At 44.3% G+C, this 26,761-nt stretch overlaps 1 protein-coding gene across 1 annotated transcript; it reads left to right on the top strand.

Annotated features, from left to right (window-relative positions):
* The first annotated feature begins 4,646 nt into the window (after positions 1 to 4,646).
* RSPH6A (radial spoke head 6 homolog A) lies at positions 4,647 to 25,447 on the top strand. Its single transcript, XM_089651996.1, has 7 exons — positions 4,647 to 4,826; positions 9,004 to 9,238; positions 11,736 to 12,191; positions 20,230 to 20,517; positions 20,605 to 20,749; positions 23,008 to 23,125; positions 25,149 to 25,447. The coding sequence occupies exons 1-7, from the start codon at positions 4,726 to 4,728 to the stop codon at positions 25,381 to 25,383; spliced, it is 1,578 nt and encodes a 525-aa protein (XP_089508122.1). The 5' UTR covers positions 4,647 to 4,725; the 3' UTR covers positions 25,384 to 25,447.
* Positions 25,448 to 26,761: the final 1,314 nt, after the last annotated feature.

The raw sequence follows: 26,761 nt of genomic DNA, 5'->3' as shown, positions 1-26,761 counted from the left end.
TACCAGTATACAGACAAGCCCAGGCTAATATCCAGCATGCACCGACACGTAGGCGCATTTCTGTGCGCCAACACGCATCAGAGCGCACACCCTTGCGCATTGGTGCCAAGCTGCCTATTTAAAGGAGACTCCGCTGTGTACTAATCACTGGATGTTCTTCAGCTTCCTGTAATCCATATTCCTGTGTTCCTGTTTGTACTGACTGATCTTCCATTGCTGACCTATCTTGTTCCTTACCTTGCTCTGTGGTTTCTGGATTCTGACCTCGGCATGCCTTCAACTATTCTTTGCCTGATCTCTTGATGCTGACCTCGGCTTGCCTCTATTCTCTGACTGATCTCCTGGTACTGACCCATCTTGCTACTGGACCTCGCTCTGCCTGCTTCCCTGGTCCTGACCCCAGCCTGCCTCCTGACCACACTACTGTTTCACTGTATATGATCCTGGTGTACCTTGACTACATCCTTGACCGTGGCAGTCACCTGACCAGCCACAAGGGAAGTCCTCTCATGAACGTGGCCTCCAACCAAGGTAAGTGCCAATATGTTTTCTATTGTGAATAAAATATGGGTTTATGAGATTTGTAAGTCATTGCATTTTATTTTTATGTAGATTTTACATAGCGTCCCAACTTTTTTGGAATGTATAAAATATCTGTACCTGGAGTTTTTTGATTACATACACAGTGGAGAAGTTCCCTGTCTGTGGTTTACATCATGTTCAGTGGGCAGGCGATGTACTGGATAATGCCACACAGCAAGTTGGCAGGTGGGCAGGATTACGTGCCACAGGTGGGCTGGCTAACATTGAACATAGAGCTGGGAAGTAAGACCACTCACTGCCCACCTGCTGTAATATAATCCCACTATCCACACTCACTATGTGTGATGTAAGCTGCAGATAGGAATCTTCAACTGTGTGTGTGTAAATAAGCTCTCCCCCTTACTAACAAGAGCTAGGAGGGGGCATGGATGCACAACTGAACACGGGAGATATGGGCAAGCTGTGTGTTAGCACACTGGCCTGTAACTCCCAGCAACAATTATAGGGACACAAACTGACCTTTATCAAGTTCAGATATTGCCATTAAATGCTACAATAACATTAATTTGAAGAATACTAATTACAAGAGATTTTCTAATGAGATCCATCATATATCCCTTTCTAATGGAAATGAAAAGGATGTGTGAAAACTAGGCTTAAAGGATAAGTTTACCTTTTGCTAAAAAATAAAAAATGCACATATTATTTGCATATAAAAAAATGTGCATTTATAATTTTTTTGTTGCAGGAGCCTGTAAAGCATTGAACCAGCAATCAGCAGATCGCAGGTGCCATGCAGGTCTCCTACAGACCTGTCAGTATATCCGTTTGCCTGTATGGGATGCACAGGCAAGTAGATATATTAACAGGAAGAATCAATGAACTACCACAGTGCTCCATAGCACCGTGGTATTTCATTAAGAACTATAAGTTGACAGCCGCTAAGTGCCGGTTCACATATATGCGGATTGGATGTGGTTCGAACCATTCCACATGACATTTCGCATTTCTAGGTAGGGGGCGCACTACCTGCACCGCAATTTGCAGCTGTGGCTGTCAATCACCGGGTCCCGCCCAGTGATTACTCGCCGGCACCCGGTGATTTCTGAGGATATCCGACGGGGAAAAGAACTGTTTTGTTTACTAACAGTTCTCTTCCCTGTCAGCTCGGGCACACTGCTTTGAATGGCTGTTCACAGGACAGACATGCAAAGCAATGTGATTACAGTGAAGCACACAGACACCCCTAGTAAAACACCCAGCACACAGTTAACCCTTTGATTGCCCCTCATGTTAACCCCTTCCTGCCCAGTGCCATTAGTACAGTGTCAGTGCTTTTTTTTTTTAGCACTGATCACTGTATTGGTGTCACTGGGGACGTCAGTAACACCAAGTCTGTTCCGCCCAGTTTCAGAATGTCCGCCGCAGTCCCGCTAAAAGTCACTGATCACCGCCATTACTAATAAGAATAAAAAACCGTCAGTATTTATACCACCATTTGTGAGCGCTATAACTTTCACGTAAACCAATTCATTTACATGTATTGGTATTTTTTCTTTAGCAAAGACATGTAGCAGAATACATTTTGGCCTACATTTATGACAAAATATTTTTTTTTTTATTATTTACTGGACATGTTTAATAGCAAAAAGGCAAAAATATTTTTTTTCTCAAAATTGTCGGTCTTTTTTTTGTTTATAGCACAAAAAATAAAAACCGCACAGTTGATCAAATACCACCGAAAGACACCAAGTCACTTCCCTCCAGTGTCAGAATGTCCGCCGCAGTCCCACTATAGGTCACTGATTGCTGCCATTACTAGTAAAAATAAAATAAAAATTAAAAATCCCAGTATATATAGCGCCATTTGTAAACACTATAACTTTCACGTAAACCAATGAATTTACACGTATTGGGATTTTTATTAGCAAAGACATGTCGCAGAATAAATTTATGACAAAATTTGATTTTTTCTTTTTTTTTTTACTGGACATGTTTAATAACAAAAAGTCAAAAATACATTTTTTCCTCAAAATTGTTGGTCTTTTTTTTGTAGCGCACAAAATAAAAACCGCACAGGCGATCAAATACCACTGAAAGAAAGCTCAATTCGTGGGGAAAAAAGGACATAAATTTAATTTGGGTGCGGCGTTGCACGACTGTGCAATTGTCAAAGTAACGCAGTGCCGTACCGCAAAGAATGTCCTGGTCAGGAAGGGGGGCAAATCCTCAGGAGGACAAGTGGTTAACCATTAGCCGCCCAGCCAATGGCCGTTTGGCGGCTTCAGATGTGCCTCTTCATTCCGGGTGCACGCCATTTGGCATGCTCCCGCACATGCGCCATTTGCAGTAATGCAGAGCGGTGCAGCAGCGGGATCTGTCACGGGCCGTGCACCTCGGACACGGCCCATGACAGATCCGAGTACCGGCTCCCGTTGCTGGTACCATGTGACCTGCTGTGACCAATCACAGCAGGTCACATGACAGTTGTATACAATGGATGGCTTCATTCATGATGCCATCCATTGAATACTAGTGCCTAGCTGTGAATGGTCACAGCTAATCACATGCACATGTCATGTGATTAGCTGTGACCAAATCACAGCTAAGCACAAAAAAAAAAAAAAAAAAGCTGAATGAATCGATTTCATTCAGGTAAATGCTTGCTTATAGCAAAGTAATTCTTTGCTATAAGCAAATTGTGTAAAAAAAAAAAAAAAAAATACTGATCACTTCCCCAAAGTAGTACAGTGTTACTATGGTAACATTGTACTACTTTGGTCATAGTAAAATATGAAAAAAAAATCTTTAAAAAAATGTAAAAAAAAATTAAATATAATAAAAAAATAAAAAAAAATTAAAAATATATATATATTTTTTTTTTTTTCATACTGTCACCAGTCAGTGTCCCTGTTAACCGCCATGCCAGTTATATGATGACGCTGTATTGCACTGGTGACAGTATGTAAAAAAAAAAATTGTGAAAATAATTTTTTTAATTTTTTAATTTTCCGAAAAGTTATGACATAAAAATACAACTTCAAAAAACTCGCCATGCCTCTTATGAAGTACGTCGGACTGTCTACTCTGCAAAAAGGGGTCATTTGTGGGATATCTGTACTGTTCTGACATTCTTGGACCTCAAGAAATTAGATTGGCTGTCAGTACTTCAGGATTGATCAATATTCAGATCTATACCATAGTTTGTGAACTCTATAACTTTCCTACAAACTAAAAAATACATCCTAATTTGGGTTATTTTCACCAAAGACATGTAGCAGAATACATCTCGGCCTAAATTTATGAAGAACAATTATTTATTTGTAAACTTTTATAACAGAAACAAAGAAAAATGTGTTTTTTTTTCAAAATTTTTGGTCTTTTTTTGTTAATTTAGCAAAAAATAAAAACCCCAGCGGTGATTAAATACCACCAAAAGAAAGCTCTAGTTGTGTGAAGAAAATGATAAAATTTTAGTTTGGGTACAATGTTGTATGACTGCGCAATTGTCATTCAAAGTGTGAGAGAGCTGAAACCTGAAAAATGGCCTGGGCAGGAAGGTGTAAAATTGCACGGTATTGAAATGGTTAAAGAAAGCCCTGCAAGGCATATTAGAAACGCATTGCAGCGCACATCAGCATGTGGTTACCTGTATACCAGTGTGCACATTATTATGTGCAGTGGTGTGAATAGCCTCTTAGAAAGTACTAAAGCCATTAGATTGTCATGACAACCCGGGAACTGGTATTTTTAAAAAGGAAAGCTCAGCAATGGTAACCTCAACTTCCTCACTGCAGCTTACAGATACGGACATCAGCGCCACCTGCTGTCGGTCTAAAGTACTGCAGGTGACTCGGAGATTCAATTGGTGAACCAGCGCCACCTGACGGCAGAAACGCACACTGCCGCAGTTGCGGTCGATTTGTTGCAATGTAACAGTAATATGACATCTCCCGTATGGATATATTCGATACACCAGAAGGCTCGCCTATTTAGTCCGGTTTACGCTGAACGGGGTGAAAATGTACACCTCCCAGCGTGCACCGTGTGTGGGGCTTTGGACACGTGACCTGGAGTGTCTCTCGATCACCTAGCAACGGCGTAGTTGCCTAGCAGCAAGAGACGCACAGAGGAAGTGTAATCAGACTGTGCGGGGGACGCCGGGACCAGGATCGTTGAGAAATGTCGGAGAGTAAGACCGAGATCGCTCCGGATCCCCAGGAGCTGCACATCCACAACGCCAAAGCCTACCTACAGCAAGCCGGCCCGAATGGGGTCAGCCTGTGAGTATGGACGGGGGATGGGGCCCCGGGGGGGGGGGGAGGCCAAGCTGTCCTAATCATCAATGACACATGGGCACTGAGTATGATCATTACAGAAATTGTACAATAAAAACATCCAGAATGTACAGATCACATCCAAAGATAATCCTGGTGTAATAAAGTCTGTCTTTATTGAAAGAAGCTAAACTACAGAATATCCAAAGACAAAACTTTTTTTAGGTCCCATTCACAGCAATACATTCTGGGAACGAACGCAGAAATGCATGTTTCCACATACCTTCCTGGAACGCTTAAAAAGCACATTGCACGCACGGTGTTATTAAATGTAAATGAAACCCCAAACGTAGCTGGCTGACACACAAAGCTCAGAGTCTGAATCTCCTGGAGCATCTTTTGGCATGTTTGTCGCATGTAGGGCAGCACATTCAAACACATAGATTGCCCTATGCTGTTGTACAAAAAACAGCAAAAAGTGTTGCAAACATGCATAAAAAGCTGGAGTCCCAAAACCTTAGAAATGACTTTGTAACCCTTTTCAGACTGATACATGTCAATTACTTTGTTTCTCATCTGTTCTTGAATTTCTTTTGCTTTTTCAGATCTCGATTCAGCTTCCAGTTCTGAATTCCAAATTCAGAGCTCCAAATTCCAAGCTCCAAATTCCATGTTCTGAATTAGAAATTTTGAGTTCGGAATTCTGAATTCAAAGTTCCATAGGGCCAGGACGTTTTTTTCCTTAATAAATGAAATCATCATTTAAAAACTGCATTTTGTTTTTACTTGGGTTATCTTTGTGTAATATTAAATTTTGTTTGATGATCTGAATCATTTAAGTGAGACAAATATCAAATATTAAAATATATTTTATATATATATATATATATATATATGTACATGTAAGAAAATGATGTGTAAATGTGGTGATTTGCTGTGGATTTTAATTCCTTCATATGAGGGGCTTACTGAACCCGATGTTCTCCTGGGCCCTCCAAGGTCATGATCTGGCCTTGGGGGGACCCAGGAGAACATCGGGTTCAGTAAGCCCCTCATATAGAGGAATTAAAATCCACAGCAAATCACCACATTTACTCATTTTCTGACATGTACATTCATAACAGAATTAAGGCTTTGTTCACACCAGTGCATTGCAGGAACATGCACAAACCATGTGCTTTCTGAGTTCTGAATTCCAAATTCCAAACTCTGTGTTCTGAGTTCCAAAATCCATGTTCCGAAATCCAAATTCTGAATTTTAAATTTTATGTTCCAAATTTTGAGCTCCAAATTCCAAGTTCTGAATTCCAAATTCCGAGTTCTGAATTCCGAATTCTAAATTTCAAATTCCATGTTATGAATTCCAAATTCTGAGTTTCAGATTCCGAATTCCAAGTTTCAAATTTCGAGTTTTGAGTTCTGAGTTCCATAGTCCAAATCCCGAATTCTAAATTCCAAGTTCTAAATTCCAGATTCGGAATATCCGAATTCTGAGTTCCGAGTTTCCAAATTCCGAGCTTCCAAATTCTGAGTTCCGAGTTTCTGAATTCCGAGTTCCCAAATTCTGAGTTTCCGAGTTCTGAATTCCGAATTCTAAATGTCAAATTCTATGTTATGAATTCCAAATTCTGAGTTTCAGATTCTGAATTCCATGTTCTAAATTCCGAGTTCTGAGTTCCATGGTCCAAATCCTGAATTCTAAATTCCAAGTTCTAAATTCCGAGTTCCGAATTTGAATTTCCGAGTTCTGAGTTTCTGAATTCCGAGTTCTGAGTTTCGGAATTCCGAGTTTCTGAGTTCCAAATTCCGAATTCCATATTCCGAGCTCCGAATTCCAAGTTCTGAATTCTGAGTTCCAAATTCTGAGTTCGAAATTCCAAGTACCAAATTCCAAATTCAGAGTTTCAAATGTTATGTTCTGAGTTTAGACAGACTTTCCTTAATAAATGAAATCATCATTTAAAAACTGCATTTTGTTTTTACTTGGGTGTTCTTTGTGTAATATTAAATTTTGTTTGATGATATGCATCATTTAAGTGAGACAGATATGCAATATATATATATATACACACACACATACATAAATACACAGCCAGATCATGACCTTGGGGGGCCCAGGAGAACATCAGGTTCAGTAAGCCCCTTACATACAGGAATTAATTCCAAGTTCCTAATTCAGAGTTCCAAATTCCAAGTTCTGAATTCTGAGTTCCATTCCAAGTTCTGAATTCCATATTCCAAGTTCCAAATTCCGAGGTCCGAATTCCAAATCCCGAGTTCCGAATTTGAAATTATGAGGTTGAAATTCCAAGTTTCGAGTTTGAAATTCCAAATTCTGAGCTCCAAATTTCCTGTTCTGAGTTAGAAATATATATATTTATACTGCTCAAAAAAATTAAAGGTACTCTTTTTAATCAGAGTATAGCATCAAGTCAACTAAACTCCTGGGATATTGATCAGGTCAGTTAAGTAGCAGAGGGGGTTGTTAATCAGTTTCTCTGTGTAACGCCTTTTTCAAATCTTGCAACCGCCAAAACAGGAATGGTTTTACAGGTGGAGGCCACTGACATTTTTTTCCCTACTAATTTTCTCTGACTGTTTTTCACTAGTTTTGCATTTTGCTAGGGTCAGTGTCACTACTGGTAGCATGAGGCGATACCTAGACTCTACAGAGGTTGCACAGGCAGTCCAGCTCCTCCAGGATGGTACATCAATATATGCCATTGCCAGAAGGTCTGCAGCATAGTCTCAAGAGCATGCAAGAGCTCCAGACATCCCCAGGAATGAAAGTCAGGCTCTATATATACCATCAGACAGCCTCTCTTGGATCCCATCTAGTTCCCATGGCTCATGTATACCTTCTTCTGGGGGGAGGTGCTGCCCTCCTGAAAAATGCTTCCCTAAGCAAGTGCCTTGTTTGCCTTGTGGTAAATACACCCCTGGGCAAACCCCCTGGAGCCACTCAACCTGCCTGGATGAGAATCCTGGGTTATAATCCTCATTTAGACCCTGGCAGGGTACCGCACGGCCACAATACATATACATATATAGGGTCAGATCATGACCTTGGGGAGGCCCATAGGAGCATCAGGTTCAGTAAGTCCCTCTTTACAAGATTTAAAATCCACAGCAAATCACCACATTTACACATCAAATTCTGACACATTGTACATTCATAAGAGAATTAAGGCTTGTTCACACCAAGTCATGTGCTTTCCAAGTTCCGAATATCAAATTCCATGTTCCGAATTCTGAGTTCCAGGTTCTGAATTCTGAGTTTCCGAATTCTAAATTCTGATTTCTGGGTTCAGAATTCAGTGTTCCAATTGCCGAATTCTAAGTTGCAAATGTAAAATTCCGAGTGTTGAATTCCAAGTTCTGAATTCTTAGTTCCAAATTCTGATTGTTGAATTCCAAAATTTTAAATCTAAATTCCAAATTGTGAGTTGGTGATAAAGGCAAGGAGAAAGCATGTTACTAAAGCAGTTGACCAACATAGAGAAAAATTTTTTCTGAAGTTTAGGTATTGGCATTGGATGGTTACAATGTTTGGTGCAGCTGAATGGTGCAGGTTTCTGTCATACCCAAGTAAGGCCTTGTTCACGCCATGTGCAGAGACATGCGGTTTTCTGTACCTGTCTGCAAGGGCAAAAAGAAAACAATAGTTTTTTGTGTGCCCTGTTCACAGCACAACACTGGTGTGTGATTTTTCTGTGTTTTTTTTTTTTTGTGACCAACATTGTGATGTGAACAGGAAAACAATTGTTTTTTCGTGTCCTTGCAGAGACATATGTTATAAAAATGCACATCTCTGCATATAGTATGAGCAAGCCCGAAAAATTCTATGCACGGCAAATCTATGCATTTTTTTCCAATACGGTGTGAACGAGACCTAAATCCAGCTGTTGATAAACTTTGGCAAACATGTTAAAGCAGAATTTAAAAAAATTGTAATTCTTCCAAGTCAAATCCAGGAAAGGAATTTGTGTTACAACCAATCAGATGTGTCCTTTTGTTGCTCAGCCAAAACTCAGAATGTGACAGGTGGAGAATGACTGGTTGCTGTGGAAAATGCAGATATTGTTCTATAATCCATTTAATGGACATAAGGCCCAGTGATGGTCGGTGAAGGAAGCCAGTGTGTTGTAATCTACTAATGTCTGTCTTTTCCTAATGATTGCAGATATGATCACATCTCTGCTCTCCTGTCTCGGATCCTGGCAGAGCGCCCACCTAATCCACTGGAGATCCTGGAACAGCTGAGCACAGAACTGCACTGGTCCAGGCTGAACAAAGGACTTGACACACTGCGCACCCAGAAAGATGACCCACACACTTACATTAAGGCAGAATCCCACCGTGCGCTCTTCACCCATGGACCTGGAGAAGGAGAGGAGGCTGAGGGGGATGGAGAGATGGTGAGCAAATGACATAGCACCAAAGCAAGCCAAAAAATCAGTTTACGTTTAAGAGCCTCCACTAAGGTTTACAAACATGTATGTTTGTGAATTATTAGATATTGGTTATTAGATATTGATGAAGTATGTAAGGCTTCATGCCCATGACTATATAAGAGCTGTACAGCATGCAAGAGCCTGTATAATGGCATATCTGGGAACCTCTGCTGTTGCATACAGCCACCTATTGAGATCCGTAAGAAGAGGTGGCTGTACGCAGTGATGTGCCGCGAGTTGCATTAACCACACACATGTGAATTTGCATATTCTCAAATGCAGATAGGGAGTGTTTGCTTGTAAGTGGCACTTGACAAGCAGCTCGGAGGTGATATGTCACCTCCTGGGCACGTTTTATCTCTTAAAAAGTTGCAGCACCACAACAGATCCCTTACCAAATCACAGGCAAATGGTAGCAGTAGACACGAGCCCTTAAAGAATATATATAGCCAAAACTTTTTTTTTTGTTGTCTGTGTACCATTGGGGAGATTTCTCATTTCCTGTGCCAAACACCCAACAGGAAGTTAGTGAAAATCTCCCGAAGTTAATGGAATTTCCCCCTAGACAGTTTTTCCCATAACAGGTGTGCCCGTTGGAAGATTTCCTCTCACCCTGTGTTCTGGGGAAAGCTCTAAAATTATGGTTTTTCACCTGGCCTGCTTTTGCTGTAATATAGGTCACCAGTATAAATAGAGGGGTGGATCGCCCCAGTGGGGAGTTGGGCAGGAATAAATCCTGCAGAGGGTTGACCCTATACTACTGTATATCCCCCCAAAAAAGAGATACAATTTAAACACTTGTCTACCAGCACTGTTTATAAATGGTGGTTGCTAGATAGGGATTTTAAACACATTTCCATCTGCTGCAGCAGCTGAAGTATGGCACACATTTAACCCGTTGATTACCCGAGATGTTAACCCTTCCCAGCCAGTGTCAGTACAGTGACAATGTATAGTTTTATCACTGATCACTGTATGTCACTGGTGATGTCAGTGGCAGTTAGTCAGTTCCCATTCATTATCAGTTAGTGTCAGATTGCTCACAGTACTATCACAGTCCCACTATAAGTCGCTGATCACTGCCATTAGTAGTATAAAAAAAAATAAAAATAAATTCCAGTATATATGTAGACGCCATAGCCTTCATGCAAACCAATCAATATATACTTACTGGAATTTTTTTTTTACCAAAGACATGTAGCAGAATACATTTTTGCCTAAGTTTATGAAGAAATTAGATTTTTTTAGATTATTTTTATTGGATATAATTTATAACAGAAAGTAAAAAATATTGTTTTTCTTCCAAACTGTTTGGTCTTTTTACATTTATATTTAAAAAAAATAAAAAAACCTAGTGGTGATCAAATACCTCCAAAAGAAAGCTCCATTTGTGTGAAAAAAATATAGAAATTTCGATTTGGTACAGTGTTGCATGACCGCGCAATTACCAGTTAAAGTAGCACAGTGCTAAATAGCAAAAAAGAGCCTGGTCATGAAGGGGGTAAAACCTTCTGGAGGTGGTTAAATATGTAGAGCAGGTGGATGGGTTTTCATGTGGAAGTGATATGGGCAGCTGCAAAGCTACCCAATCACTTCCACAGCCTGCCGAAGGTAATGCCACCCACCAACCCTTTCCCGCCTGATTGCCCCTGCCATGTCTATGAGTGGGTATGTGGACCCCTGAGGTCTCAGTAAAGAGAATCTGTCATTACAGTTTGATATCACATAGGGAACTATTAGCCTCTTATGTAATAGCAATTAAGTTAATTGTAAACAAAGAATTAAAAAACACAAACAAAAAATTTAAAGGCTTCCGCCCCAATGTAAACATATGTGGTGGGTGAGCCTATGTAGGTAAACGACAATTGTGTTGCACAAACTGCATATCGCCGCTAAAGTCAGAGTGAGAGGAATAATTCTGCAGCCACATTCATGGATAATTCTAAGCAGATAACCTGGCAAAGCTTTTAAAGCAACGCCTACAGGCAATTTTGTATACCAAAGTTTGTCTCTGTTTTACAGGCATATGCAATTTTAAGGCTTGCCATGATTAGTATGTATTCATTCATCTGAACCTCCTGTTTTATTCCGGTGATATATTGTGTTTGTGTGCACTAAAATTATCTTTAATATATCTTTTACTGAATGTTTACATTTGATAAACATGAGCACTAATATCATGTGACACAAAAAATTACAACTACCACGTTTTATTCTCCAGGGTCTCTGCTTTCCGAAAATATATACTGTTTGGGGTTTAATTAATCTTCATGCCTAAAATGTGCATTTTAACTTGTGTAAAACCATTGCAATAATTTAAAAGTAAGGTAGGTATTTGGTCATTTGCCATTAATATTCTAGGATTCAGCTAGTCAATTTACCGCTGAGGGAATTTATGGTTAACACATCCACAAATAATATCATTACTAAAATATAGATCCCATATTTTTTTCTTCGACAGATGGACTCTCCTCTCCCCAATCTCCTGGATCTTGCTCACCTGCTTCAGCAAGGAGGTGTGAGTCTAGGGCGAGATGAAACAGTGCGTATATCGCTTGCCTTGAAACGGCTCATTGACACTCGTCCACTGCAACGCTGCCGATTCTGGGGCAAAATCCTTGGTACTCATGGCAGCTATTTGGTGGCAGAGGTGCAGTTCCGAGAAGGTGAAGACGATGAAGCTGAGGAAGGGGCAGAAGAAGAAGAAAAAGCAGCAGAAGAAGAAGAAGATGAGGAGGAAAAAGAAGAAGCAGAAGATTTGCCCCCCAAATCCACATACCGGCCTCCACCTGTGGTGCCCCGTGAGGAGAATGGCACGGGAGCCAATAAATATGTCTATTTTGTGTGTTCAGAACCTGGTGCGGAATGGATTCGGCTGCCTTTTGTAACCCCTGCACAGATTACAGCAGCAAGAAAGGTATCTTAATGTACACCTCTCATGCTGTAGTTACCACTCTGCTGCAACGCCTAGGGAAGACAGGCCCAGCTCAGTTATGACATTTTTCATTACTCCATTAATCCTCATCTTGTGTATGCATGATGCCATGGCAACTATGTAATTGAGAAGTATATTCAAACCTTTTTTTTGCTATATATTTCCCTTTTGGCTCACTGGAGTGTATTTTCTAATGTACTTCTGTGCTACAAAGTCAGCTGCTAGGGGGCTCTTGCCTGCTATCAGTTGATGGAGTAGAACGGGACGGATCCCAACAATATTTTTGGTATCCATCCAGCTAGCAGATTGACAGCTGGTTCTGCCACTCAGTGTGTGTGGCTGATTGCCGGAGCCAGCCATGCTTGCTGTCTCCCCAGCCTGTCTCTCCAGTGAGCACTGGAAAAGCAGAGAGCGGTGACTAACAGTCTCCAATCTCTGCTGCAAGCAGATCAAAAACTGACTGACCTGTGGTCATGTAAGTCAGTTTTGGGTCTTAGAGCTGGCATGGGACATCTGCTGTGCCACACGTAGTAATGAGCTCAGGCATGTTCAGATCCTAGTGTGAAGCCACCTGAGCGATCCTGCTAGGAAGCTGTCACCTGTACTGGGCCAATGATCCCCAGCAGGGGGATTTCCCACACTTCAAATGCACATTTACAAGGGAACATGTACAGTATCTCACGGAAGTGAGTACACACCTCACATTTTTGTAAATATTTTATTATATCTTTTCATGTGACAGCACTGAAGAAATGACACTTACAATGTAAAACAGTGTAAATTTGCTGTCCCCTCAAAATAACTCAACACACAGCCATTAACGTCTAAACCGCTGGCAACAAAAGTGAGTACACCCCTAAGTGAAAATGGCCAAATTGCACCCAAAGTGTCAATATTTTGTGTGGCCACCATTATTTTCCAGCATTGGCTTAACCCTCTTGGGCATGGAGTTCACCAGAGCTTCACAGGTTGCCACTGGAGTCCTCTTCCACTCCTCCATGATGACATCACGGAGCTGGTGGATGTTAGAGACCTTGCGCTCCTCCACCTTCTGTTTGAGGATGCCCCATAGATGCTCAATAGGGTTTAGGTCTGGAGACATGCTTCGCCAGTCCATCACCTTTACCCTCAGCTTCGTTAGCAAGGCAGTGTCATCTTGGAGGTGTGTTTGGGATCGTTATCATATTGGAATACTGCCCTGCAGCCCAGTCTCCGGAGGGAGGGGATCATGCTCTGCTTCAGTATGTCACAGTACATGTTGGCATTCATGGTTCCCTCAATGATCTGTAGCTCCCCAGTGCCGGCAGCACTCATACAGCCCCAGACCATGACACTCCCACCACTATGCTTGATTGTAGGCAAGACACACTTGTCTTTGTACTCCTCACCTGGTTGCTGCCACACACACTTGACACCTTATGAACCAAATACGTTTTTCTTGGTCTCATCAGACCACTGGACATGGCTCCAGTAATCCATGTCCTTAGTCTGCTTGTCTTCAGCAAACTGTTTGCGGGCTTTCTTGTGCATCATCTTTAGAAGAGGCTTCCTTCTGGGATGACAACCATGCAGACCAATTTGATGCAGTGTGCGGAGTATGGTCTGAACACTGACAGGCTGACCGCCCACCCATTCAACCTCTGCAGCAATGCTGGCAGCACTCATATGTCTATTTCCCAAAGACAGCCTCTGGATATGACACTGAGCACATGCACTCAGCTTCTTTGGTCGACCATGGCGAGCCCTGTTCTGAATGGAACCTGTCCTGGTAAACCGCTGTCTGATCTTGGCCACCGTGCTGTAGCTCAGTTTCAGGGTCTTGGCAATCTTCTTATAGCCTAGGCCATCTTTATGTACAGCAACAATTCTTTTTTTCAGATCCTCAGAGAGTTCTTTGCCATGTTGAACTTCCAGTGACCAGTATGAGAGAGTGAGAGTGATAACACCAAATTTAACACACCTGCTCCCCATTCACACCTGAGACCTTGTAACACTAATGAGTCACATGACACCGGGGAAGGAAAATGGCTAATTGGGCCCAATTTGGACATTTTCACTTAGGGGTGTACTCACTTTTGTTGCCAGCTGTTTAGACATTAATGACTGTGTGTTGAGTTATTTTGAGGGGATAGCAAATTTACACTGTTATACAAGCTGCACACTCACTACTTTACATTGTAGCAAAGTATCATTTCTACAGTGTTGTCACATGAAAAGATCTAATAAAATATTTACAAAAATGTGAGGGGTGGTGTCAGGGCTCCCGGGTATGACCAGAGGTGTGTGACTGACGCAGGGAAACGCAGACTTCAGATATGTTATAAACAATATAATTTATTAACACTAACAATACAAACATAAACGCAGTGCAATACTAAAACATAACACAGTGCAAACAAACCAAACCAACCACCCACAGATGACATTACATACAATGCAAGCGTCGTCAGGCAGGCCGGGTCAATATCAATCGGGCAGGTAGGTACAGGGGGAGCAAGCGGAGAATGGTCGGGGTCACAAGCCAGGTTCAGCAGGTAGCGAGCAGCGTGGTACAGAGGGTCAGGCAGAGGAGAATGGTCAGACAAGCCAGGGATCAGGAGCAGGAGAATGGTCAGACAAAGCCAGGGATCAGAGCAGGGTCAGCAACGAATCAGACAGGAACAGGAACAGGGAGCAGGAACAGGATACAGGGCCCAGGAGAAACACACACCAAGGCAGAGTCTGCAGGTCTGGCCATCCCTTAAATACACCAGTATAATCAGTTCCAGGTGTTTGACTGGCTGCAAAGTTGAGTCTCTGATTGCCGGGAGCACCCGCTGGCCAGCCCTGGTACTGCAGCTCATAAGGCAGGTGAGTCCCACCATTGCTGGCCAGTCCATTCCTGACAGTACCCCCCCTCAAGGAGCGGCCTCAGGACGCTCCAAACAGTCCTAGCTGGGCAAAATGTTCCACCGCCCGGGTCTGGTAACTGGCGGGATATCAAAGACTGGCACACCGGGCAGGACTCCGGGCAGCGGCACACCGGGCAGGACTCCGGGCAGCGGCACACCGGGCAGGGGCACACCGGGCAGAGGCACATCGGGCTGGACTCCGGGCAGAGGCACATCGGGCTGGACTCCGGGCAGAGGCACATCGGGCTGGACTCCGGGCAGAGGCACATCGGGCTGGACTCCGGGCAGAGGCACATCGGATTACCAGGCGGAGCAGCAGGCACCGGGCCACCAGGCGGAGCAGCAGGCACCGGGCCACCAGGTGGAGCAGCAGGCACCGGGCCACCAGGCGGAGCAGCAGGCACCGGGCCACCAGGCGGAGCAGCAGGCACCGGGCCCCCAGGCGGGGCGACAGGCACCGGGCCCCCAGGCGGGGCGACAGGCATCGGGCCCCCAGGCGGGGCGACAGGCATCGGGCCCCCAGGCAGAGCGGCGGGCGCCGGACCCCCAGGCGGAGCGGCGGGCGCCGGACCCCCAGGCGGAGCGACAGGTCTCGGGCCCCCAGACGGAGCGGCGGGCGCCGGACCCCCAGGCGGAGCGACAGGTCTCGGGCCCCCATGCGGAGCGGCGGGCGCCGGACCCCCAGGCGGAGCGACAGGTCTCGGGCCCCCAGGCGGAGCGGCGGGCGCCGGACACCCAGGCAGAGCGACAGGTCTCGGGCCCCCAGGCGGAGCGGCGGGCGCCGGACCCCCAGGCGGAGCGACAGGTCTCGGGCCCCCAAGCGGAGCGGCGGGCGCCGGACCCTCAGGCGGAGCGACAGGTCTCAGGCCCCCAGGCGGAGCGATGGGTCTCAGGCCCCCAGGCGGAGCGACAGGTCTCAGGCCCCCAGGCGGAGCGACAGGTCTCAGGCCCCCAGGCGGAGCGGCGGGCGCCGGACCCCCAGGCGGAGCGGCGGGCGCCGGACCCCCAGGCGGAGCAACAGGTCTCGGGCCCCCAGGCGGAGCGGCGGGCACCGAGACACCAGGCACGACAGTGGGCTCCGAGTCAACTGGCATGACCGCTGGCACTGGGTCAGACATTGGATCGTCTGGCTGGACAGCGGGCATCAGGTCACCAGGCATCAGGTCATTTGGCTCGACAGCGGGCACCGCGTCATCTGGCAAGGCAGTGGGCTCCGAGTCAACTGGTATGACCGCGGGCACTGGGTCAGACATTGGATCGTCTGGCTGGACAGCGGGCATCGGGTCACCAGGCATCAGGTCATTTGGCTCAACAGGGGGCACCGCGTCATCTGGCAAGACAGTGGGCACCAAGTCACCCGGCACGACAGTGGGCTCTGAGTCAATTGGCACGACAGCGGGCACCGGGTCACCAGGCATTGGATCGTCTGGCTCGACAGCGGGCATCGGGTCACCAGGTATGACAGCGAGCACTGGGTCACCAGGCATCAGGTCATTTGGCTCGCCAGCGGGCACCGCGTCATCTGGCAAGGCAGTGGGCACCGAGTCACCAGGTACGACAGCGGGCTCTGAGTCAATTGGCATGACAGCGGGCACCGGATCAGGTACCGGATCATCTGGATCAACAGCGGGCATCGAGTCAACTGGCCTAATAGGATCATCAGGCTGGATCAGTTCATCATGCTGGGTAGAGGCATCAGGCTGAGTGGAGGCATCAGGCTGAGTAGAGGCATCAGGCTGAGTAGAGGCATCAGGCTGAGTAGAGGCATCAGGCTGAGTAGAGGCATCAGGCTGAGTAGAGGCATCAGGCTGAAGACAGGCATCAGGCTGGGTACAGGCATCAGGCTGGGTACAGACCTCAGGCTGAAGTGCGGGTGCCGAGGCACCAGGCTGAACCACGGAAGGCAGGTTCTCAGACAGCAGGCTCACCGGTTTGGATACTGGCAGGATGGTATTGGTTGGAAAGAATTTTCGCTTTTTTCTGGTTTTAACTACTGGAGCACTGCAAGTAAACGCAGGTCTGCAAACGAATGGAGCAGCTGGAGACAGAGAAGAGCTGGAGGATGGAACAGGGGAGGGAGCAGTTGCTACAGAGGGCTTTTTTACAGGGTTAAAGGCAGGATAGGTGCAGCGAGTGGGAACAGGGTACTGACATGCGGTAGATAGCAGGGCAGGAGGAGCTGTTGGGAATGCAGGAATAGAGCTTTGAGGAAATAGATTAGAAGCAGGACTGGGTTTTTGTAGGCTGACTGAGGCTGGGTGCAACAAATCTGTCCATGTCTGCAGTATGGGTTGAACAAAGCTGAGCTTACACAAAGCCTGTCTGACCAAAGACTGCACTGCGTTTATGCAATCTCTTAGTATCTGTGGTGAACATGCAGCATAATGCTCCAAGAAGCAATCCACATCATCCTCTAATAACCATACCAGGGACTCTACCTGGTCGGCACTAAATGGCGGCAAAAATTCATCCCTGCATTCGGGGGTACCAGATGAAACCAACTCTGCACAAATCTGAATCAATGGCTGCACCTCAGAGAATTCTGTGCCCTGATCTACTAGAACATCAGCGAGCCATATACATTCTAGCAGTTTATCCCGGGTATACTCCTTCAGAGTTTGATAAGCATACTCTCTGTCATCAAACACTAGCAGATATAAATACACAACCTCATCAAGATCCATCCTTCCCATCAACAAACCAAGATGGCTTCCCTGTGCAGCCACTTCTGGTCAGGATTGGCCTTGGTGTAATGTCAGGGCTCCCGGGTATGACCAGAGGTGTGTGACTGAAGCAGGGAAACGCAGACTTCAGATATGTTATAAACAATATAATTTATTAACACTAACAATACAAACATAAACGCAGTGCAATACTAAAACATAACACAGTGCAAACAAACCAAACCAACCACCCACAGATGACAGTACATACAATGCAAGCGGCGTCAGGCAGGCCGGGTCAATATCAATCGGGCAGGTAGGTACAGGGGAAGCAAGCGGAGAATGGTCGGGGTCACAAGCCAGGTTCAGCAGGTAGCGGGCAGCGTGGTACAGAGGGTCAGGCAGAGGAGAATGGTCAGACAAGCCAGGGATCAGGAGCAGGAGAATGGTCAGACAAAGCCAGGGATCAGAGCAGGGTCAGCAACGAATCAGACAGGAACAGGGAGCAGGAACAGGATACAGGGCCCAGGAGAAACACACACCAAGGCAGAGTCTGCAGGTGTGGCCATCCCTTAAATACACCAGCATAAGCAGTTTCAAGTGTTTGACTGGCTGCAAGGTTGAGTCTCTGATTGCCGGGAGCACCCGCTGGCCAGCCCTGGTACTGCAGCTCATAAGGCAGGTGAGTCCCACCATTGCTGGCCAGTCCATTCCTGACAGGTGGACTCACTTCTGTGAGATACTGTATATGTGGGGCTGTGGGGTGGTAAATGCTTATAATTGTCACAGTGCAATAACAGGTTCCTGGTGGGCTTGCTCAGGTGTGTTCAAACTAGGATGCAAACACACCTGAGCTCATCTTTATTCACACAGATGCTGCAGCATGGAGGTGAGTGTGTATGTTTGTTTTTTTAATAACCCCCAAATTTCTATTTTAAAACCTAATCCCAGTTAAAACATTTTATATTTTATGGGGTAGGAGCCCTTGTCAGTCTTTTTTATTGCCGCCTGTGTCTATTTCCTTTTAGGACAGGAAGTTACAGAAAACCTCTTCATTGGGGACATGGGCATAAAGCAGAACAAACTTTTTTTATAGATTGTGGAAGTGTAAGACCTTCAGATAATGTTCTTGCTCTTCTGTTCTGGTGATAGCCACATCCCAGTGTTATTTGTACAGGTGTCCCATAGTTAAGATATGAGGAAAAATCTCCTTAATGGGGTCATAAACATAGATACCAACCTGACAGTATTGTTAAAGTAGAGCTATAGGCAAAACTTTTTTTTTTTCATTTTGGATAGAGCAAGGGAGGGTTATAACTCCTGAGAAATGTTTTTTTTTTGCCATCTGTGTCCCATTGCAGAGATTTACCTTCACGTCCTGTCCCATAGCCAAACAGGGAGTAGGAGCAAATCCCTGAATTTTAAGGGAGTTTCTTGGGAACCCACCAGCCCACCAGAGCCAGACACCAGTGTCCTCATTGGAAGAGTTCCCCTCTATTACTTTTCTGGGGACAACCCAAAATTTGGGATTTTCTTTTACTTTTACATTTTCGATGATAATGGTAAACAGGACAAGTAGAGAGGGTGAATCTCCTTAATGGGGGCATAGACTGAAATAAAAACTGACAAGCGTTCTAATCCCTCTCCACTCTATCCAAATCTAAAAAAAAAGTTTTGCCTTTGGTTATACTTTAACTACTCCCCACTCTGTCCAAACTAAAACCAAGAATTTGGGCTGGAGTCAGACTTTAAGTAGTAGAAAAGTTTGGAGATCATAGCAACAAGATTCTGACAAGGTGAAGGTAAGTGAGACCAGTCTGCAAAGAACCAGTGGCATAGCTCACCTCATGCTTCGTCACATTCGCCACACCGTTCTAATTCTTTTATTTAACAAATGTGAAATTTTAACAAAAAAATTTAATCCCTCAACAAACAAGTAGCCATAACTTCCCTTCTGATTGGAAAAGACTCAATTTGGGATGGCTTCAAGCAAACTGAGTTGATCGGCAAGGGTGGAAAATAATTGTTTGGCATTGTGCTTTGGTACTGAGATACGTTGCTCGTGAATATGATTGTAGTTCACTTGATCAATTCATGGGATTACATGTTGGAAACAGAAATGCAATCAATAAAGTACGATCATAAGTTACAATTGTAACTGTAGATTTGAAATCCTCTTCCATTTGATATGGATCAAATGAGTTGTCGACTATAGAAGTATTAGAAGAGATCGTTTGTTGAAGCTGTATGCCCACCATTACTGTTCCAAGATAATAGTTGTATCAATCATGCCTACTTCTTTATGAGTATAATCTCCTAATACTACCATAGTAATGTGCAAATAGGATGGGGGAGAAGCATACCCATCATTAACGTTCATGTTTCAAAAACACTACAGTACCTAACCCCCCTTTCTTTCTTTTACTTTTCAGTCAACTGATATTTATTTAATCTTTATATCAACAGATCAGACATCTCTTCTCAGGAAAACCTGAAGCTCCAGTTATTACCTACCCCCCATTCCCAGGAACAGAGGCTAACCTCCTGCGTGCTCAGATTGCTCGCATCTCCGCGGGAACCCATGTCAGCCCTCTTGGTTTTTACCAGTTTGGGGAAGAGGAAGGAGAAGAAGAGGAAGAAGGGGCTGTAAGGGACACATACGAAGAGAATTCTGAATTTGAGGGCATTCCAGTAAGTGAACTGGTGGACAGCTTGTCTAACTGGGTTCACCATGTCCAGCACATATTACCACAGGTGAGAGGAGTGACTTTTCAGACACAGGTCCTGGTCCTACCATCGGGTTGTTTGCTCTCACATATATGCCTTGTTTCCCTATCATAGGGACGTTGTGTCTGGTATAACACGGCTGTAAAGTCAGAGGAGGAGATGGAAGAAGAAGAGGGGGAGGAAGAAGAGAAAGAGGATGAAGAGGAACCAGAGCCTGAAGTGGGCCCTCCTCTGCTCACACCTCTCTCTGAGGATGCTGGTACTGCTCTTTTGTGTCCTTAAAAGGCACCTGTAGACTTGCGGAAAATAATATGCTGTAAATGTGGCATATAGATAAAGTAAATTATGTGTTTTTTTATTATTTTTATTATGGAGATTATAAAGTTGAATGCCAAGAAAATTTAAAATGACACCCTTGCAGTGGGGCCCCATGCACTGCAAGAGTAATTGCTCATTGTGCCTAGGGGTTGCTGTACAAGAAGCTTTACTTATGTTGCACCCCGGCTCCAGCACTGTCCTATTCTGGCCACAGCTCTGGTTTGTGGGTGGAGTCTTGGTGCCATCATGTACAATAATGGGACATTGTATTGTAAGCTTGGGAGGCTGGAGTGCGACTAGAGGCAGTCACAGCTTACAGACCAGCTGCTTATGGACCAGTAACAGCACTGGAGGGAGCCTGTTGGAGTGAGGAATAATGTAAGTATTCCTCCCCAATCCTCTACCCCTAGACTAAACAAGCATTTAACCCTTACACTGCAGGAGGCCCCACTACAAGGGTGATTTTTTTTAATTTTCTTGGAGCTGAGATTTAAGGTATTTTAGATGGGTGAAGTTTACCTACCAGCCCTGTTTTAATTTTCACACCCTTTTTTAAATTAATTCTACAAACAGGTTTGGTTAAAAAGAGTTTGGTTTAGTCATGTTTAGATATTCTGAGTATGCAGGCCGCCCCTGCATTAGTTTAGCAAAGCCTTGCCATGCTCCCATTGAATGTAATTGTATACAACCAGTTATATAAAGCAGAACACAGATCTGTAGGAATCCTTCATGCCTTCCTCGTTCTTGTCCTGGTCTTTAGACATGTGTTCTCTGTCTTATGGATAAACACATAGGGGGTGATTTACTAAAACTGGTGTGTGCAAAATCTGGTGCAGCTCTGCATAGAAACCAATCAGCTTCCAGTTTTATTGTCAAAGCTCAATTGAACAAGCTGAAGTTAGAATTTGATTGGCTACCATACACAGGTGCACAGATTCTGAGTTCTCCAGTTTTAGTAAATCTCCCCGCTATAGGATCTACCTGCTTGGTAGCATTAGCCCTAATTGGCAAGCAATTAAGTCCTTAAAAGTCTAATATTGTGAAGAAAAAACAATTGTAGCAGCTGCAGCACCTCTCTGGGGTAGGAACTTGATTGATCCTACTGGTAATCTCAAAGAACAAAGAAAAAGAAAGAGAGGACACAAGCATCTAAGTGTAGGTTTATTGCTAAAAAATACACGTACTGTATATAAACACTCACTGTGATAAATATGAAAATGTCCAGCCTGGGTCCAGTGTGACTTTCCTAAGATCAGATAATCTGCTGTATGTGTGGAAGCAGGTGTTCATCCACAGAGTTCATCAAGGAAGCTGCCTGGTGGGACAGAGTGGAGCAAGGAAGTGCTAGCCACAGCTGGACCACAGCTTGCTAGGTCTCTGTGGGCTGTGACAGGCAGACCGAAACAGAGAAGTGGCTGGAGCTCTGTAGTGGCTGCTGATGACATGCTCATGGGGGAGTAGCACTGTGTTTCAGGACAGTAACGCCCCTTTGTCAAAGCTTTTATCAATAAATTTGGCAATAAACCTGCACTAATATGGTGGCACCCTCCTCTTTCTTTTTCTTTGTTCTTTGAAAAAATAGTGGATCCCTGGGTATATTAAAGAATTTAAAGCATAAAACAGAACAGGTATGCTTTAAACTGAATGAAAATATGCCAAATGTCCAACAACTAAACATGAAGGGTTTGGTTATACAAAAATACACAACTTTTTTATCTTTTCCCTATGAGATGTATTATATATTGCTATTCTTTTTTCCCATATCTATATGGAATATTAGTATAACCATAGGATCAGCATGACATCCAGATTGCTAGCACTTTCAGAACAGTGTCAGCCTCTGTATTTCTCTCAGTACTGTTCCCTTATAAAAAGACACAAGATAGTAATCTTCTAATCTAGCCAATTGCAACAGGATGAGGAAATAATTAATTGTCTGTGGAGACTCTGTGACCCTTTTAAACATGCTGTGGCTAAAAATTATAGAGGGAAAAATTGATCACATGATTTTGCTTTTCCCAACATCACACTGTTGGTGAAATTAATATGCCACCATAAGTGTTTGCAGTGTGCATAAAAACGTATGCTCAGCTGATATTAGATGAAGGTTTATACACAGATCTTCTATGGCAGTCAGTATAGTTCTACTCTTTAATCATATTCTCATGAATGGACTTATGGTAAATATTTTTTTTTCAGAAATTAACCAGACACCACCATGGACAGCCTCACCCTCATCTTCTCTCATCCCTCAATATGCTCTTGCAGTTCTTCGATCCAATCTGTGGCCGGGAGCCTTCACCATCTCCAGCTCCAAGTATGTTGTCTCATCCTGCAACCTTCTTAAAATGACCAGCGTTGCCAGTCTAGGGCTTTCGTGTTGATTCCAGATGTAGCTTAAAAGCTCCCATGGTGCTTGTTACCAAGAGTAACTGGGCATACAGAGTTGGCAGGAAGGACCAATGTATGAGTGATATCTGCCCTGGTACTAGGGGCGGACTGACCATTTGGAAACTCAGGCACTGCCCAAGGGCCCGGGGTCAGTAGGGGGCCCCATGAGATGCCCCTGGTACCTTTTTCATAGGCTTATTTGAGTTTGGGCAAGGACACAGGGGCCCCATGATCCCCTATTGCCCAAGGGCCCCATGAGTTGTCAGTCCGCCCCTGCCTGGGACCACATTCCCCCAACACTTGCTTTTGGAGAGAAAAGCAGCTTTGGTAAAATGTTTGCTAAACTGACACCTTGCTTATAAGGTCTTGGTATCTGCACAGCAGTTTCTTTCCAGCAGCATTGTGTCATTCATTCAACAACCCACTCAAATGTCTAAATGTGCCCTTGTGCCTGACTGAAAGTAAACAGTAGCCAATCAAAATAGAGGAGAAGGTATATAACTGTGTTGTCATCCCAGATCCAGGTTTTTTTTTTTCATTTAAAGCCCAACTCTAGAAATTACACAAACTTTACCCTTGCGGTGGTGATGGTGGGGGGAGAGGTGTAATGGCAAGGGTTGAATGCTCATTAGGTCTAGGGGTAGCTGAAGGCACTGAATTACTTACCTTAACCCCCACTCTGGTTGGATCAACTGATGTTCTCCTCTCCATCTGGCACTCAGAGCTGTAGGCAGCTCATCGCCATCACTAGATACAGTGAGGTCTATTAACCCTACTTTGAATGGGAGAGTTTAGGAGAGTGACTGTGGCTGGGAGCGCCTTAGAGAGGATGTTTCATGTGACCCCTCACTCTGCTGGAGGGACCCTGCTTGAGCATGGAACAAGGTGAGTATTACTCTTTTTTTTCCTTACACATATTAGCCCTATACTGAATGAGTAGCTAACTCTTGCAGTGCAGGGGGGACCCTACTACAAGGATAGATTTTGCCTAATTTCTGACATTGGCCTTTGAAAAATAGATACACCACCTGTTGTAAAAAAAAAAAAAGCAGCTGTTGCTGCAATGCTCACCTCTGTAGCGCTGTCCTCCAAGATTCACTGCTATGTGGTCCAGCACCATTCCTCTTACAAATTGCATGACACCCAGAATCCTTGAACTCACTTCCTGTGTCCTGTGAGCACTGGACAATATGAACATGCCTTTTGGGGTACATCGTAATGTCACACAACTATGCAGATTGCCTCTGCAATGTTCTCTGCATCACTGAGGACCAGCCCCAGAATAGAGGTTAAAATGAAAAGGATTACCTTTGACACTGGAGCCTTCAGATCAGGCTAAAAAAATACCCCCAAGGGGAAAATCAAAAACTCCCAAGTGAAAATTAAGATTTTTTTTTGTTTTTAAAGGTAAAAGATGGTAGGAAGGGAAATCTGTCTAAAGAGCAATATTAATAAAAACTGCATAGCACTTACACTGTGTTACTGCTCAGATCACACAAAAAAAGTGTTGCACTTTATTTACTGTAATATTTCAGTGTCCAGGTAGAATTGGAATCAAATTGCCTAATTGTTACATAGTCATTCAGGTTAAAGAGGACACTAATCTATTTAAGCCAATTAAAAAAAACACACACAAATAGAAAACTTTAATATGCACTATCCTATACTTATAGTTAATCCAAAGGAAGGTAAAAAACCCCAAGAAAGCATGAACCAATTTGCTACAGTGGGGGGGGGGGGGGAGATTCCTTCTTGATTCTTCAGGATGCAATCAGATATTCCCTAGATCAACTAACCCTATGGTTATTGCCTCTAAAAATTATTATCCAGTTATACTTTCCTTTAGGAAACCATCCACTGAGCTGGCCAGAACTAGTTCTTAAGAGAGAGTATTCCACATTTTAACAGCTCTTACTGTAAAGAAGCCTTTCCATATTGGTTCTTCACAGGAAATTTGAAAACATCTACATTGGCTGGGGGATGAAATACAGCCCTGAAGGATACAGCCCCCCTGCTCCTCCTCCACCCCAGGCAGAGTTCCCTAGTGGACCTGAGATCACAGAGGCAGTGGACCCCACTGTAGAGGAGGAACAAGCACTAAAGGCTGCACAGGAAGAGGCTGAAGCTGCTGCTGAAGAGGCAGAGGAGGAAGAAGAAGAAGAGGAGGAGGAAGATGACGAATAAAATATATTGGTTTACGCTCTTTTCAGTTATACAGTATATTTAATAAAAATTTTATTTTACTTTTCATGTTTGTATGGTTTAACTTTTACACATTGAAATGTGATGTCGTTTTCTTGTATTCGATGTAATTTAGGTGAAGTTCTTCAAGTCATTCTCCCAGCAGATCAGCTCCAGCTGCCAGAGCTTCTGCTCTGTTCTTACATCAAAAATTACAAGGCTGGAAGGCTGTTAAATCAATATTTGGAGGGTGAGCTCAGCTGCTGGGAGAAAGATTTGAAGTACTTTGTTGCTTCTGCTGTTAAAGCCAAACTCCGAGGAAATTAAAAATCCACCCTTGCAGTGAGACTTCTCTTGCGCTGCAAAAATTAAATACACGTTTAGCTTTTATGGGGAAAGCAGTTGTGCTTACTTGATTTTCCACTCTCGCAGCTGCTGACTCTCCTCTATGTACCAGCAGTGGACTGTTCCTTGATGTCCTCTTGTCCAGTGCAGTTATGAACCCTGCATTGGATTTGATTACATCAGAGGACTTGCAACTGCTGGAGTATAGAGGAGAAAAAGCTGCAGGGACCAGTCTTACAGTGTGGAGGGAACGTGCAAGAGAGGAGGATCAGGAAAGTAGAAAGCTTGGCACCTCCTATGGGTAGTCCTCTCTAGGGACAAAACTCCCTGTCTGCTAAAGGCAATCCAGTTCTCAACAAAGCAGTGTCAGAAGCATAAACTCCAATAAAGGGGTGGGTGCTGTGTCTGTCAATGAACTCAGAGAAAGGGATTTTACGGTGGGTAACAAAAAATCCCATTTTCTCCTACATTCCTTGGTGGACACAGCCTCTCCAAAATTCTTGACCAAACAGGGATGTATGAAAGCAGGGCCACAAAGAGTGTTGGGCAAAAAAAAAACAAAAACAGGAAAACAACCAGGCAAACATGCCAACAGGCAGAACGACCCCAAAAGGTCCAAGCGCAAAAACCTTAAACAGCATCCTGCAAAACTTTGCGGACAAAACTAGCATTCGTAGATGCCAGAACATCAACGTTTAGTAAAAGTGTGCAGGGACGACTAGGTCGCGTCTTGCAAACCTAAGAGACAGATGCCTGATGTCGGAAGGCCCGTGAGGCACTAATCGTCCTGGTGGAATGTTCTATAGCGGGAAAAAGGGAGGTTCTCGCCCATTAATGGTATACGCCTGAACAGTTGTCGGCCGAATCCAACAGAAAACAGTGGCAGAGGAGGCCACCAAACCTTTCGGAAAGCAGCCATTGTGGATAGGTACACCTGAGCCACACAGACCACGTCTAAGAAGATGCCTTTGCTGTAATTTTGCAATAGCTGGGCATCACGTGCATCCCTGTGCCTTTAAGGAGGGAGTGGGCTACC

This window comes from Staurois parvus, unplaced genomic scaffold, assembly GCF_062004578.1.
Source record: "Staurois parvus isolate SC_StPar_1 unplaced genomic scaffold, SC_StPar_1.0 ptg000668l, whole genome shotgun sequence".
Taxonomy (NCBI): Eukaryota; Metazoa; Chordata; class Amphibia; order Anura; family Ranidae; genus Staurois; species Staurois parvus.
The sequence above is the reverse complement of the archived record's forward strand: the minus strand, read 5'-3'. Positions and strand labels throughout refer to the sequence as shown.

Excerpts from the sequence above, each read along its gene's own strand:
- RSPH6A (XM_089651996.1), top strand. The coding sequence starts at position 4,726 with ATGTCGGAGAGTAAGACCGAGATCGCTCCGGATCCCCAGGAGCTGCAC. Across the intron at positions 9,239-11,735 it reads CTGAGGGGGATGGAGAGATG|ATGGACTCTCCTCTCCCCAA; the intron begins GTGAGCAAATGA and ends TTTCTTCGACAG. Across the intron at positions 20,750-23,007 it reads ACCTCTCTCTGAGGATGCTG|AAATTAACCAGACACCACCA; the intron begins GTACTGCTCTTT and ends TTTTTTTTTCAG.